At 41.8% G+C, this 16213-nt stretch overlaps 1 protein-coding gene across 7 annotated transcripts in view; it reads right to left on the reverse strand.

Annotated features, from left to right (window-relative positions):
- The window catches only part of EPN2 (epsin 2), a 978978-nt gene that overhangs the window by 255840 nt on the left and 706925 nt on the right, over positions 1–16213 (reverse strand). For 6 of the 7 annotated variants that reach the window (XM_044089576.1, XM_044089572.1, XM_044089573.1 and 3 more), the window contains one exon: positions 5878–6102. The exons of the other annotated variant lie outside the window; for it this stretch is intronic. In XM_044089576.1, the coding sequence (XP_043945511.1) occupies positions 5878–6102 (225 nt within the window). The remainder of the gene's footprint in view (positions 1–5877; positions 6103–16213) is intronic. 7 annotated transcript variants of the gene reach the window in all.

Raw genomic sequence — 16213 nt, forward strand, 5'->3', positions numbered from 1 at the left:
CTGAAATGGCAGAGGCATGAATTTTAATTGACAAGAAAGATAGGCCCTTGTGGAGCATTTATGAGGTAAGCTGGGCACCGTTGTGTCCATCCCCTGAGTCTGGCTCCAGGAACAGCAACTTTTCCGCTTTTCAGCATAGGATTTTCTAGTACTAGGCCCTCCTTGCCTCCAGAATGACATCTAGCACCTGCTTACTGAGGGATGCTATTGCAGAGCTCAAGGAATTGGCCAGGCTGCAAGGTTCAGGGTTTGAAGCTGAGGGTGCAGAATCTGGCCTGCCTGCTGGGACAGCAGGGAAGGGGTCTGAGGCAGATGCCATGGTGCCAGCATTGTCATACTGCGCAAGAGGGGGTACCAGTGCTGGCGTGGCCGGTCTGGTGCAATCAGTATTGTTCTTGGCTTGTCCTGTTTGATCTTTACCAGAACCTTCGAGAGGAGAGACAGAGGGGGAAAGGCATAAACTGAGAGGCTATCCCAGGTAAAGGACAGGGCATTCACTTTCCAAGCTTGACTGTGGGGAGTCCTTGTGCAGAATTTGTCCAATTGGTAGTTCTGAGGGAAGCAAACAGGTCTACCTCTGGAGTACCCCATTTGTTCCTCAAGAGGTTGAATATTTTTGGTTCTAGTGTCCATTCGTGTGGGTCCATGAGATATCTGCTGAAGTTGCCTGCCAGTGAATTTAACTTGCCTGGCAGGAATTGAGCTTGTAGGTGTACTTGGTAGCTCAAGGCTGTGTTCCACAGAGCCATGGCTAGTCTGCAGAGAGGGTATGAGTGGGTTCCCCCCGCTTGTTTATGTACCACATAATTGTGGTGTTGTCTGTCTTTACCAACAGTTGTCCTGGAAGAATGCGGTCTTTGAAGGCTGTCAGGGAATTCTGTACAGCTAACATTTCTTTTTGATTGACATGTAGGTGCATCTGTCTCGGGTTCTATTTGCCCTGAATGTATTGCCCTGCCAAGTGAACCCCCCATGCATAGTCTGATGCGTCTGTTGTTAGGGTTTGGGCGGCAGGGGGTAGAGTGAAAGGGAGCACCTTGTTGTGGCAGCAGGCCTCTGCCCACCAAAGGAACTCTGTCTTTATACAAGGAATCATTGATTCCAGGTCCTGAGAAGGTTGACACCATAGGCTTTTTAGATACCATTGTAGTTTCCTCATATGCAGTCTTGCATATAGAATTAGTAGAATGCAAGAGGCCATGAAACCCAGGGCTTGCAGAATTTTTCTTGCAGATAGCTGGGGTTTTGTGGCCAATAGTTTGAAGTAGGTTGTCAAATAAACTTGTTTCTCCAGAGTGAGGAAAGCCATCTGGGAAGTTGTGTTCAAGCTTGCTCCCAGAAATACAATCTGTTGGCAGGGTACTAGGTGAGACTTCTTTTTGTTTATGGTGTATCCCAGTGAGGTTAGAAGTTTCTTTACGAATGCCAGATGTTGTAATAGCAAGTCCTGGCTTTCTGCTTGAATCAGACAATCGTTCAAGTATGGGTATATTTGAATATTTCTCTGCCTGCAAAATGCAATGGCTGGAGTTAGACACTTTGTGAATACCCTGGGCACAGTAGATAAGCCAAAGGAAGTGCATGGTGCCTGCCCTGAAGCGTAGGTATTTCCTGCAAGATTCCCTTATTGGAATGTGCAGGTAAGCTTCCTTTAAGTCTAAGGTTGTCAGTCAGGCATCTTTGCCTAGCATAGGAAGCAACTGTTGAAGTGTTAGCATTTTGAATTTTGGGATTACCAGAAAGGCGTTTAGAATAGAGTGGTCCAGGATAGGACGCCAGGAGCTGTCTTTTCTGGGTACCAGGAAAAGTCATGAATAAAAACCTTGCCCCTTTGTTCTGCTGGGACAGGTTGAAAAGCCCTGATACTTAGAAGAGAGAGAATCTGCTGTTGAGCCTCTGCCCACCGATTTGGGGGTAGGTCTGGCCAACCATTTGGGGTTGGTAGTGTGTGGAAGTGGAATCTGTATCCTTGGGAAACTATGTTCAAAACCCATTTGTCATGGGTAATGAATTCCCAGTTTTTTGCATGTGCATGCAGGTGAGCTTTCCTCCTAAGGGAGCAGGCAGTTGAGCAGGTCTTGGAAGGGTTAAGGTTAAGTCATTGTGCCCTTTTTCCATAAGGGGTGGCTTACTACTCCCTGCTTTGGAAGTGGGAGCCCCCACTGCTTAGGCCTGTGCGCAGCCTAAGACTGTAACCTAAGTGGTCTGCTGTTCCTGGGTTTGGACTGAGAAGGCCTGGAAGAGACTGGAAAGGACCAATTCTTTGAATGCCAATGCCTACTAAATCTGGGAGGCTGTACTTGTAGGAAATCTTTAACAGTTTGCATAGATTTAGCTTTTTCCTTCATCCTTTTGAGGACTTCTGCTTTGTTGACAAAAAGGTGGTCTTGGTTTAAGGGAGCATCCAGTAATTTAGCTTTCCCATGATCTGACAAGTTTTGCTCCTTAAGCCAAGCATGCCTTTTAAGTACAGACCCAGTGACAGCAGCCCTGCAAGATCATTCTAAAGCGTCAAAACCACACTGCAAAGTATGTTTACCAACTTGTTCTGCAGAATGCATCAACCCCTGTAATTCTTTGTGTTTTGCACAGTCAGGAATCAACATCATTTTCTGTTTAAGTAGACCCATAATATGCTGATACTTTAACATATGAAACTGGCAATTTAAAGCCCTAACGGCCAAAGTAGTAGAAGTGCACACCTTCTTATCCCATCTGTCTACGGCTCTAGAATCTATCAGAAGAGGTAGGATTTGTGGCAGCAGTAGCCTTAATGCCTTTTGGTCCTTGGGAAATGGTCTCTAGATCCACAGTAGGATTCATGAAGAGGAACTTGTGAGAGTCAGGTACTCTAACACCTGTCAGGTTTTCTGGGAGCTGGAGGTAAAGTGTCTGGGGAAAGGCTAGATTCCAAGAAAGCATCATCTACAATGTCCAGAACAGGAGGGACACAGCTAAAGGCCTGTGTTGAGGAAGGAGTTAGAATTCCCTAAGCCTCTTTTTGGAGTAAGAGTAATCCTGGCTTTCCTAGTGGAAATGCTCCTTAACAGTGTGCAAGGTTTCACCAAAAGAAAAATCTTCTGGAGGGGAAGCGGAGGGAATGGACTCTTCTGCATCAGAATCCTCATAGGTAGATAAGGGCAAATCCTGGGAATCAGAAGGAACAGATTCCTGATCAGAAGAATCAGAAGGAAAATCAGTTCTAGGTCTCTTAGAGGGGGAAGGGTGGCTTCCCCTAATTAAGGTAATAAGGTCTTCAGCTATTCTAAGCATTTGTTTTTTAGGCATACGGGCCTGATCCTATGGTTTGGTCGTTGGTTTTCTAGGCGTGGTGCAAGTTTTAGGCCTGGATGAAGATGATGGCGTCAGGTTAAAATGCAAGTCTGTAGGCCTCAATACACCCTCAGAAGCCAGTGCCTGCACAATGGCTCCGGACTCTTCCAAGGCAGAAACATCTGTAGGTTCCATAGTCGAAGAAGCATCTTGCGGCATACTGGACTCCGAATGGGTCTCAGTAGAGGCCTGTGAATCGGAAGTAGCGGGTATCAGTGGCTGCGAAAGCACCTCACTGAGTACCGGTGGACTGGCGACTAGCTTAATGGAAGCATCGTCGGCAAATTTGGACCTATGCGGTCTGTCTGTCTTTATCCTTACATTTTTTCAGAAAATCGGTAGTCGGATGACTTAATGAAGCCATTTCAGAGTACGGAGACTGAGAATGAAAATAATTTGCTGCAAAGATAACCTGACGACGAATAGTTCGGGGGTTGAACAAGGCACAAAACCAACAGCGAGGGATGTCGTGGTGTGGGCCTAAACAGAGGATGCAGTGCGAATGAAAAACTCTATGAGGTATTTGCTTTCCACAGGTAAGACAATTGTTAACTTTTACTGACATCTGTTGGAGCAAGAAAAAGGATTCCCAATGGGGTACTTACTTTTTTGAAGACTTTGGATCTGAAACTCGAAAACGAAAATTTCAGGAGTCGGCCGACTGGCACTTGTGAACTGCTTCTGCTTCGGGCACCACACGGCAAGAAAGACTGATGTATTGGCATCGGCTGCATGTTTTATACCCCTGACATCATGGAAGAAGAGACAGCATCAGGCACAGGAATCCAAAGACTCTGGTATTCAGGCCAGCTGAGGGCTACCTGCAGGAAGATAACCTAAATGTGATGACTGCAACAGTGAAACACGAAGAATATCTGATATCCCGGAACACCGACTGCGAACTCCAAGTAACCACTTGGCCACCACGCTGAACTTTGTTCCTTACCCCTATGGTAGTATGACCTCAGAGTTGGCACATTTAGTTAGGGGGTTGTGGGGGGTGAGGCCCCTCACATTGGTGGGTTTAATTTTACATTTTTTTGGACAAGTGGTTACTTTTATCTGGACTTCGCAGTCAGTGTTCTGGGACATTGGCTTTCTGATCTTGTCGGCCTTCTCAACTCTGGATTATGAAAGTTGGTGTTTATATATATATATATATATATATATATATATATATATATATATATATATATATATATATATATATATATATATATATAGAGAGAGAGAGAGAGAGAGATCAATAGTTCACTTGGTGAATACTTGCTTGTGTGATGCAAGTGAAATGCTGTACATTTTGAGCAAAGGGCTGTTTCGGTAAACATTGTTTTGAGCGACTTCTGGATGGTAGAAAAAAATAAGTGGTGGGGCTGGGAATTTGTGTGCAAGTTTGTGTTTTATGGTTAGGTAAAGGGATCAATTTTGTGTGTGAGCATGAGTGTATTTTAGGATTATGGAAGGGGTTAAGTAAGGGATATATTTAGAGTATGACTAAGTGCTTTAGGGTTAGGTTAACGATTAGTTGAGGGGGCAGATCTAGAGTCTGTGTGCACGTGTGTGAGTATATATATATATATATATATATATATATATATATATATATATATACACACACACACATATACGTTTGTGTGTGTGTGTGTGTGTGTGTGTGTGTGTTGAGTGTATGAGCTGTCTTATGTTGTGGTAGTGTTATGGAAAGAACGTTTTTAAGATAAGATGCACATTACAGTTAGGGGCTGGGGAAAGTTTGGGGTTAGCAAGCATAACTAAGGTGGAAAAGGGCAGCAAAGTTTCTCAATGATGCAAGTTCTACAGTTTAATCTTTAATTTTATATACCATTTTACAAAATGGATATTTGCAGCTTCTTTGAAATGGAAGACGTCTGTGTGAGAAGTATGCATAATGGGGTCTTTCATGATCCTTTGGCTACCTGAGATCATGTGGGATAATAAATGTTTCGAATTCCATCTTCTCTACATCAAGACTGCTTGTTCTGTACTGGTATCATGGGAACGGCAACTGTTCCCTGACTGAGAAAGGAGACACAGACACACACAGACTCACGCACATCTGAAACAATATAGGAAATCAGATACGTAGCACAAGACTTGAGAAACAAAGCCAGTGTCAAGGTCAGGCTGGCATGTAAAAATGAAGAAATAGGTTACATGGCTTGCATGTTAATCATGGCTGTAAGGAAAGGTATGAATCCAGTAATCTCCTGGCATCCATGCAACCCTCAAAGTGACTGATAACTTCATAAAAGTGATATAACTGCATACTGAATTAATTTCTTTAAAAGTAAAGGCAAAAATAAAAGTAAAATTGTTTATACTTTAAGTTCTGAACTGTAACACTAGGCTAGCTTTTTGAAAAACAGACGATATAAAGGTCCTTTGGAAATGATCACAACACTAACTAACACGATGACCAATACAAGGAAGCATTAACATATTGCACATTGAGGAATGCAATGAAGTCTACAGATACACCTTTTCCATGTAAACGCACTACAATTCTCTAACTGCAGAACATACCTGGACTTAAGAAAGGATTAGATAAAGTAGATGGTGGTGCTGGTTTGGCTATCAGTGAATCCAAATTAACTAACGCTGCATTGGGGCCCAAGAAGGATTCTGGGGTTTTCCGAGCTGGTGTCTGCTTTGCAGAACCTGTAGTCGATGGCTGAGAATCAAATAACTCTGGACTAGATGTGCCACTGTGCTTTGAATGCAGTATTGAACTCTCACCAAGATCATCTCCTGCAGAGAACAAAATTAGTTTAGGGCAAAAGGAACAATGTTTAATAAAACTGGGTGGCATTCATCTGCAACAATTTTACTACATGATTCTATCATGTTGTAAAGTATCTGTATTCCCAGACTTTCGCATACCCCCAACAGAAAAATGTGCACACCTTTCCTTTTAAAACTGAGAGTCCCACACCAACCAGACTAAGCCTCCCTTTTTAATTTCTGCATTCCATTAAATGCACATGAAAAAGTGCACCCTGTCCAGTGATGGGCAACCAATTTAACAAGCAGAGGTGTCTGCACAGATGAAGAGGACTGGAAGTACAAATAATTGATGTAGTATCTATCAAAGAGAATTTATGGTGCTTCAGGTGAAGAATAATCTAGATTCCATTATTTTAGACTTCACCACAGCCTTCATATTCAGCAATTAATTCTGTGCAGATCAAAACAATGAATGACACAAAATCAGCTACTTAAGTACTGACATGTTTCACATTCGCAGGCAGCTGGAAGCAGGTGCCGGACGGCACCTTCAGGGTGAAAATTTAGCAACTGTGACACAAGTAATCTCATACTGAACAACTGCTGGTAAATTTTGAAGATGGGCGAATTTATGTAAATAGGCACTTCCAATAAACTCATGTACAGAGAGAGAGTGCAAACATCAACTATGATCATCCACTAAACAAATAAGGGGAACAAAGCCTGTAGGGTCTGTGCGACTAGGGTACGGAAGAAACATACCTCTCTACCTCTTAGCACAAGAAATCTGGACAAAGCCTAAAATAATGGTAGGAGAAAGGCCCAAATATGGCCATATTTTAAATGTTGCTCTTACAAAATTAAACTGCTAAAATAACAGGATTTGTATTAGCATGCATTTTATGAAGGTTATGAAGTGTGAAACTCAAATGTATGTCATTATTTAGTGACTTCATTCCTCTGATTTGACAGAAAACCACAAATTTTAAGAGGAACAGATGAAAAATATGAGGCAAACATTTGGACAATTGAGAGGTATGAGAAGGAAGTATCCTCATACGTAAATCAAGTGGCATTCTGTCATCCTTCAGTCAGGGATAGGCATGTCTTCTAAAAAAAACCTCTTAAGTAGCTGTTAATGACATCACTTAACATATAACGTCTATCATGAAATATAGTTTTGTAATTCATGCAGCATATCTACAAATTAGTGAAAAGTGAAGTCAGCTTACGTAGGTGATGAAGAAGGATGGCAACTACTTTGCATTAGCTTTTTTTGGGTTAAGGTTAAGGTTATGAAGAACTGTGGCAATTACTTTGTATTAGCTGTTTTTTAACACCTTTATTATTCAAATTTTAAACAATGACATGCACAGGTACATTACCAGAAAAGAAAATAAGCCACAGTAAACATTTTTAATTTTTTCCATGCATTATACATATATTTTCTTTTTAACAATCATTCACTTCAACATTACAAAAATTGCTCAATTCATGCCTTCCATTAAACCTTGCTCCTCTTTCTGAACATAACTCTGCATATACTGCTTTCACAAGTTCCATTTATTTCAACATAATGTTTTCCCCTTTCTAACAATCCCACTTCCAGCTCTTTTACATACTTAATATTTAGTTTAATTACAGTTGGGTTAGACTTTAATTTCCATGATCTAGAAATTGCTTCTTGCAGCTGACACCATTAAACTTAGTAAGGCCTTGCTACATCTGAGCAATTCAGATCCACTCTACCAACTCCAAAGAATCTTTTCCTAAGTTACAACCATTTGCTCTCACCATCATTCCTAACAATGTACCTCTAAGGATTTTTTAAAATCTGCTAACTACTTACATTCCCAACAAAAGATATATTCCCAATTACCTCTATCTTTCCCATCACACATCCAGCATTTGCTATCTGCCAATTCCCTGGAGTCCATTTAGGGTATAAAAATACCTATACAAACCCAGTCAAACAAAAATGTTAAACCTTATAGACTTTGCTGCATACTTGGGAGCCACACAGATGCCTTCTTCTTGTTCCTTTGCATACTGCCTTTCCAATCTCTCTTCCCAGACTTTTCTGAACACTTCTGATAGACTGTTACAGTTACCATTTAATATTTTATATGCCCTAATAATTATCTCTTTTTTAACGGTAGTATCTGTTCTAGACTTGACTAAATCTACCAAAGATGGTCTTTCACTTAGCACTCGCCTATCCCTTTCTCTTTGCCTATACTCAGTTATCAAATGCTGATAAGGAAGGCAGTCTCTAATCCACAGTCCAAACTTCTACTTGGCCTTGTCCCACTCTAGTACATTTCCTTCTCTAGTTATTTGCTTTCAAAACCTTGGTTTCTTTGCTAATTTTCTCAAGTAAGTTCCAGACCCCCTCTTACCTACTTTCTACAGCCCTACTTGTAGTTAACCCTATTGGTAAAATCTCATTTCTCCATTCCCATGTTGGCTTATTTCTTAGAAAACTTTCTGCTACTTTATGAATGTAATATTATGTACAGCTGTAATTCTCCTTAGGAACCAGCATCTAAATTCTTGTTCTCTCCTTACATCTTGAACTGCCCCATTTCATCATCCCCCTTTCTACCTTGATGTACAACCTTCTGCTTGTCTTGTGTATATTAGCCTTATCTGTGTTCCTTAAATCAGATAATCCTAAACCATATGATTTGCTTCCATATACTCTATTATTAATCTTCTGTGCACTGGTTTAGATTTCAGTTTATCAGAATAATAGAGCAGTATTTTATGCTTTATAACCCCACGGTCACTGTACATCAAAAGGAGTTACACCTTGACAGGAAATAATAGAGTGTTATGTACTCACTATAACTTTCCATCATTGTTGTCCATTTTCATTCTTCCTCAACTGCTGGGTTCAGATCCGACCCGACTTGGACACTTTTTCCAAATCGTGAATCTTGAACTCTCGAGCTCCTCCCTTTATCCATAATGCCCCACCAACCTAACATACCTTAGATCTTTTTTTGCTGCCCATAAGTCTAACACAGCAGTGAAAAATAATAAAACGAATGAACGCTGAAGCTCAAATAAGAACAGAGATCCCTGCTAAACCCTTCAATCTCTCCAAGTGTAGAAAAAGAGGGGGTAGGTGGGTGAGAATTTGAGGAAGAATGAAAATGGACAACACTGTTGGAAATTTATGGTGAGTACAGAACTTGTTAATCTGATGTCCATTTTCATTCATTCCTCAATTGTTGGGACAGAGTCCTCAGCTATCCAAATCCCTGGAGGGCTCTAAGGAAGGATATTACGCAGCACTGCCGAGCCAAAGGCTGCTCTTCCCCTAGAGACCAGATCCAGTTTGTAATGGGCAATAAAGGTATAAGGATTAGCTCAAGTTGCAGCTGCACACATCATCCAAGGAAATTCTAGACAAAAAGGTTGATTAAGTTGTCATAGATCTGGTGGAGTTGGCTCTGGGTGGTTCTGGCAAGGGTAAGCCCACTTTTTTTTGTTTTGTTGTTTTTTTTTTTTTTTATAAACAAAGGTGGTAATACAATCAGTTAACCATTTGGCCAAATTAACTTTACATGCTAGTTTGCCCAGTTTTGAATCAGAAAAGGAAACAAACAATTGTTTGGATGTCCTTAGATCTTTAGTTTGCGAAGGTAAAAATTTAAGCATCTGTGCACAACTAACAAATGTGACACATACTCACTCGCCTTTGTTCAAAAAATTTGGAAAGAACTCTGTAAGATAAATGACCTGATTCATATTGGACTCAGAAACCACTTTTGGTAAAAAGGAAGAATTAGTCCATAGAGAAACCTTATCCTTGTGAAAAACTAAATAAGGGGACTTAAGAGGACAATGCTTGAAATTCCAACACTCTTCTGGCAGATGTACTAGTAACTAATTAAACAGTTTTCCAGGTCAAAGATTTTGATCATATTTAGCAAAAGGTTCAAAGGGGGGGGGGGTGAGTTAAAGCTTGAAGTATAATGCTTACATCCCAGAGAGGGGAAGGATCCTTTAAAGCAGGTCTAAGTAAAAAGGTTCCCCTTAGAATGTCTTTTCAAAGCTTAGAAGAAGCTAAAGTAGAATTATTTCCTCCCAGATGAAAGTTGGAAATGGCTGCTAATTGTACTCTAATTGCTGAAGAAATAACGCCGTCATTAAAAATTGCTGCCAAAAAGTCAAGGACATTTGAAATCGGTGCTCAAAAAGGTTTTAAGTTTTTGCTTAGGGCCTAAAAAATAACTCTTTTCCATTTACTCTTATAAATCTTTCTGGTAGAAGCTTTAAGTAAAGATAACAAAATGTGATGGATGGGGGAGGATAGCCTGGGCTGTCTAGCAATCAACGTTACTGGAGAAACCATGCGGTCAACTTGAGGCCTGTTAAGTCTGGGTGAGTCATGCCTGTTGATGAGACAGGAGATCTGGAAATGGATCCAGAAGCCACAATGGATGTAGAAGATGTGGTCAGAGGAAGGGAAACCAAATCTGACAAGGCCAGTAAGGGGCAAAGGGAAAATAACTATGCTCTTCAACTGAGACGCTTTCTGTAGAAATTTTGAGGGCAAAGAGAAAATAACCATGCTCTTCAATTGAGATGCTTTCTGTAGAAATTTTGGGACGGGGGTAATGGAGGAAAGGCATAAAGGAGACTGGGGGGGCAAGAGTGAAGAAGATCATTTCGCTGTGACTCCCCCAATGGAGGGATCAGGGAAAAGAAAATGCTGCATTTGTTGTTGAGGCGAGAGGCAAACAGATCACATTATGGTAGGCCCCACTGACAGGAGACTCTCTCTGCCACACTGATATTGAGAGACCACTTGTGATGCATCAGAATGGACCTGCTTTATTTGTCTGCAATCAAAGAAGCAATCACCCATTACCATACTCTCATAACTTCTTGACAAAGAGGGTAAAATCTGGTTCTCCCTGTTTGTTTATGTACCAGACTACTGACATACTGTTCATCTGGATTGCAACAGTCCCAACTGGAAGAGTGTCTTGAAAGGCCTGCAACACCAGGAGGACAGCTGCCATCTCCAGGACATTGATATGGATTTTGGCCTCATCAGCGACACTGCGTCTTAGAATGTTCTTCCCAGGAAATGCCCCCACCAGAGAAGAGAGGCATCAGTGGTCACTATGGCCTTGGGCTGAGGGAGAGCAACAGGATGGCCTTTGTGGAGATGCTTGGACTCTATCCACCAAAGAAGGTAATTCTTGCACACGAGTAATTTTGAATGGCATGGATAATAGGTGTTGGAGAATAGACCATTGAGTGTCAAGTGTCCACTGAAGTATTCTCACAAGGAACCTGGCAAGTGATACCAGAGTGACTGCAGTGCCATGGATCCCAAATCTTGAAGTACTAGTGGTGCTAGATAGGAAGAAAGAATAGTTGTGTAAAATCTTATCATAACCATAGATGTTCTTCTCTTCCATGTTGCAGTATTCATAACCTTTGGGTTACCTCCACCTAGTGATCCAAACATCCGGCCAGTATACAAAAGCTTTAGTCACTGCAAGGTATGCGGGAAGTCTGACGTTGGGTGTAGGGTACGTGGGGCATAAAAGTGACATCTACAAGTACCATCCTCAGTAGTGAATGCCCCAGTTGGACTCCATTTCCAGGATAGCCGCACAAGTCCTGAATCATCCAGCAAAACTTTTCTCTTTTCCAGGGGGGTAGAAGGGTGGGACAGAATACTGCAACATGAAACAGAAGGACATCTATAGTTATGGTAAGATTTTACACAATTATTCTATGCCCTCCTATTCTCATGTTGCAGTATTCATAACCTTTGGGTGAGTGCCATAGCTCAAAGGGAAGAAGTGGGTGGTTTGTAACTATTATCCAAAAAATCGTTGCATAATTGCCCTATCAAAACCTGCTCTGGATCTGGAGATGTGGTCGTTTGTAGTGCTTGGTGAATGTATGGACAGATGTCCAATTGCTGCTTCTAGAACAAAACAGTATCCATCCCCTTGAAAAATGCTCCAGACGAGGCCATGACCCTAGTGGAATGTGCTTTTATGCTAGAGTCCAGGTTTTTGCCATGGTAGGTATAAACAAAAGGAGGTGGCTCTGGAAATCCAGGTAGAAACAGTCTGCTTTGTCACAGCCTTTCCCAGAGCTCTGGGATGAAAGGAGACAAACAGTTGCTCTGATCTCCTAAGGGACTTGGTCTTGTCTAAATAGAATCTTAATTGTCTGTGAATATCAATGGAATGCAGGACTCTCTCTCTCTCTCATTTTATGGTTGTGAGAAAAGGTGGGGAGGTGGATACATTGGTTCAGGGACAATTCATTGACCATCATAGGCAAAAAGGATGGGTTAGTCTGCAGGATTACCCTATCCTTGTGAAAAATTAAAAAGGGTGGGGTGACTATGAGGGACACTCTCCTGGTTGATGTCAGGGCCACCAAAAGCACAGTTTTCCAAGTGGAGTGCTTTACAGAGGCTGTAGCTGCTGGCTCAAATGGGGATTTGGGGAAGTTGATGGTGAAGCCCAAAGACTATAAAACAGAAATGACCATTTGGAGATGGTTATGGAGGGTACTATAACAATCTGCCTAGATCAGGAGATCGTCCAGATATGGCAAAATCTGTATCCCTAAGACCCTGCAATAGACTACCACTGGAGCCAGACACTTTGTGAATACCCTTGGAGCTGTACAGTCTAAAGGGTAAAGCAGAAAATTTAAAATGTGAGGAAACCACAGAGAAGCACAAGTACTTCCTATATTTGGGTCATATAGGGATATGTGGCCAAAAATGCCTGAGGCATTAGCAGTGGAAATGGAGTCTGAAGTGTAAACAAGCAGAAGCTGTGTACTTGGAAGAAAAAGGTTGAGGTGAGAGAAATCCAAGATGGGTCTCCATGGGCCGTCCCTTCTTGGGACCAGGAAAAGTCTGGAGAGAAAGCCTGACAATTAGGTAAGTTCTCAGAAGGTGAAGACACGTTTAGTTTTCTGTTTCCTTTTTAAAGGAGAAACAGGCCTGGAGGGTGTAGGCCCCTAAGCAGTGCCCAGGTTCAGACATCTCCCTAATGGTGGAAGGACCAGCCTGGACGTCTGCAGTGAGCTGAGGTTTCCCCTCGTTGTCGCCACCTGATGCCTGCGTAGCCTCAATGGACTTGCTTTCAAACTTTGGTTTTGCAGCTTCTGGACCAGCACCCACTATATCAGAGTAGTCTGGTTCAGTATGTTCCTCCAGGCATACCTCGGCCACAGGGGGATCATCAGGTGGAAGAGGTGCAGCAGTAGGCTCAGGCCTGGTAACTTTAACCTTCTTTTTTGGTGGCTTGGCAGTATGGCCAGATGGCCTTTCCATTGCAAGACTGAGACGTTTGAGGTGTTGGTTCTCTAAATAGATATTAAGGGGGGTGCAGACAGCTATGAAGAGTCAATGGGACAAAGGCCTAACAAATCGTGCAGGCCATATGGTCATGGTTGGGCCCTAGGCAGAAAAGACACAGGCCGTGGTTGTTCTTATGTGGGATCTGACATCTGCACTGACACTTTCCTTTTCTGGATGACATGAGCCTGGCCAGGCATGCAGTGACTAAAGAAGAACAAGAAAAAAAGGCCCCAATGGGGTAGTTCTTTAATCACCGGATCAGATGGCAAAGACAGCAGGATGAGCGGACATTCAACTGTCAGCCGAGAAGTTCTAAGGAAGGTATGTGCAAACGGCACTTTTACTGCCCACATACCCTATGGCCAACTTCAGACATCCCTTGCAGTGACTAAAGCTTTTGTATATTGGCAGAATGTTTGGATCTCTAGGCAGAGGTAACCCAAAGGTTATGAATATTACAACATGAGAATAGAAGACCATTTCTGTATTATTTTATTGACTAGGAACTAAATGGTTTCAATTCGATGTAGAGGAAGAGAAGTTTTACGAGTTGTTGTATTCAGGTGACATCAATGAATTCCAAACTCTGAGTCAGTATGAACGGAGATTTGTTGTAATTGACTGACATATCCAGATGGGAGCACAGCTAGAGTATATAGTCCATTGCTTGAATCAGTTGATGCATGGTTGGAGCAGTCAGGAGCCAGTCATTTATACATGGAAACACTTGGAATCTCAGCAGTCTCAAGTGAGCTGCTACAACTGTCATGCATTTGGTGAGCACCCTGGAGGATGTGGCGAGACCAAAGGGCAGTGCTCTGAACTGGTAATGACTGGCTTCCAGCCAAAAGTGTAGGTATCTTCTGTTAATTTTTATGAGAGAGTATGCATCTACTGAGCTGATCCAGTCATCCTCATGCAGAAATGGCAGAATGGACTGAACCAAGACTATCCGGAACTTTGTATATTGAACAAACGGATTTAGTTTGCTGAGATCTAAAACCGGTCTCAAGTCCCCTGTCTTTTTTTGGCACCAAAAAGAATACAGCAGTAATCATTTGCAATGGTACTTTGCTGCAGATTGTAAACAAAGCTACTAGGAAATTTAATGTGCTGGACTTTGTATTCTTAAGGAAATTGTTGATCCGATGTTGTCCATTTTCATTCATTCCTCAGCTGCTGGGCTCAGATCCAACTCTGCCGCTTCTTCCAGATCATATAACCTTGAACTCTTCTTCTCCTCCTTTTACCCATAATGGCAGCAAATGAGATCTGAGGTATGTTAGGTTGCTAGGGCATTACGGGTAAAAGGAGGAGAAGAAGAGTTCAAGATTATGCTGCTGCACTAGCCCAAGTTATATGGGTTATATACAACTAAGGATATAACAGCCAACCAGCTTCTATGCTTCATGGCACCTTTCACATTCACAAACCATAAATCAGCTTGAGTTCAGCCAACTAAAAGACAGCTTTGGGTGCCAAGCCCTTCAGTGTTCTCATGCCAACAGAGAGAGGGAGGCTAAAGCCCTGAGAAAGACAATGCTAGGAAAATAATGAAGATTGCCAAGGTGAGAACAGAAAACATGAAAAATAAGGGAGCTGGAGGGGGCTACTGCAACAGTGATCATTCAAGCATCTACTGTAATAAGTTTATTTATACAACTGTACTATGTTCTTCATATGGATCACTGTTGCAGTAACCTAAGCTGTATGGGGCAATTACCATAACTTAAACTGATTCAAGGAGAAAGGATGAGGGTCCTGGAGCCCTTGGTGAGTTGTCCTAGAAAAGCCTTCCTTGGTCCTGGAAAGGAATCTACTTTATAGTGCTTTGTAAAAATGTGCACAGGGGAACAATCTGCTGCTCCTAAAATACTTCTAGAATATAACCCTTTCAAACAGCCACACAGGAAGCAAACGCCATGCTAGAATGAGCCTTGGCCCTGCCTGGAATAGTTTTGTTGTGGTAGGTATGACAAAAGGTCATGAGACAACCATTTGGAAACAGTTTTCTCTGACACGGGCTGTCCTTTTTTCTTACCTTCAGAAGAAATGAACATATCAGAAGTTCTGAAATGGCCTGTTGTGTCAGGATAGTACCAGAGTTGTTTGTGGACATCCAAAGTATGGAACATCCTTTCTCCCTCATTTTTAGGTTCTGGAAAGAATACAGGGAGACAGCTTGGCTTATGGTAAACTTGGATACCACTTTAGGCATACATGAAGGAATAGTTTTAAAGAAACCTCATGTTTGTTGAAAATTCAATAAGGCTGATCCTCCATAAGAGTAAGACCATTTTTTTTTTAAGTCAAGACCCTCAAGTAAACCTGATGAAATGGTTCAAATGGAGCAAGAGTTAGATTTCAAAGCAAAAAAAAAAAAATCCCAAGAAGCCATACATTTCCTAGTAATCTTCTTATGTAACACCCCTTTCAAAACATTTTCATATGAAACTGCACAGAAAGACAGAAATCCATGAGTAGTACTGAAATGGCCGATAAACCTTGACTGAAGAGGCTATAGGATAGTAACTCACACAAATAATGTAGAAAAATGGAAAAGGTTTTCCAGTTGATGCCAAGAAACAAGCCCAGCATCTTAAATGGGTGCTGGGCTCATTTCTTAGCATCAACTATAAAACCTGGGTGGCTAGGTTCTTTTCTTGGGATCAACTAAAAAACCTTTTTCCATTTACTAAAAAAATGATTTTCTAGTAGCTGGATTTGTTGCCTTGCCTCCTTTAACTCATTCACTCCAATGGAGCTCAGGAAGTT

Source organism: Protopterus annectens, chromosome 12.part0 (assembly GCF_019279795.1).
Source record: "Protopterus annectens isolate FY-2018-M chromosome 12.part0, PAN1.0, whole genome shotgun sequence".
NCBI classification, from domain to species: Eukaryota; Metazoa; Chordata; order Ceratodontiformes; family Protopteridae; genus Protopterus; species Protopterus annectens.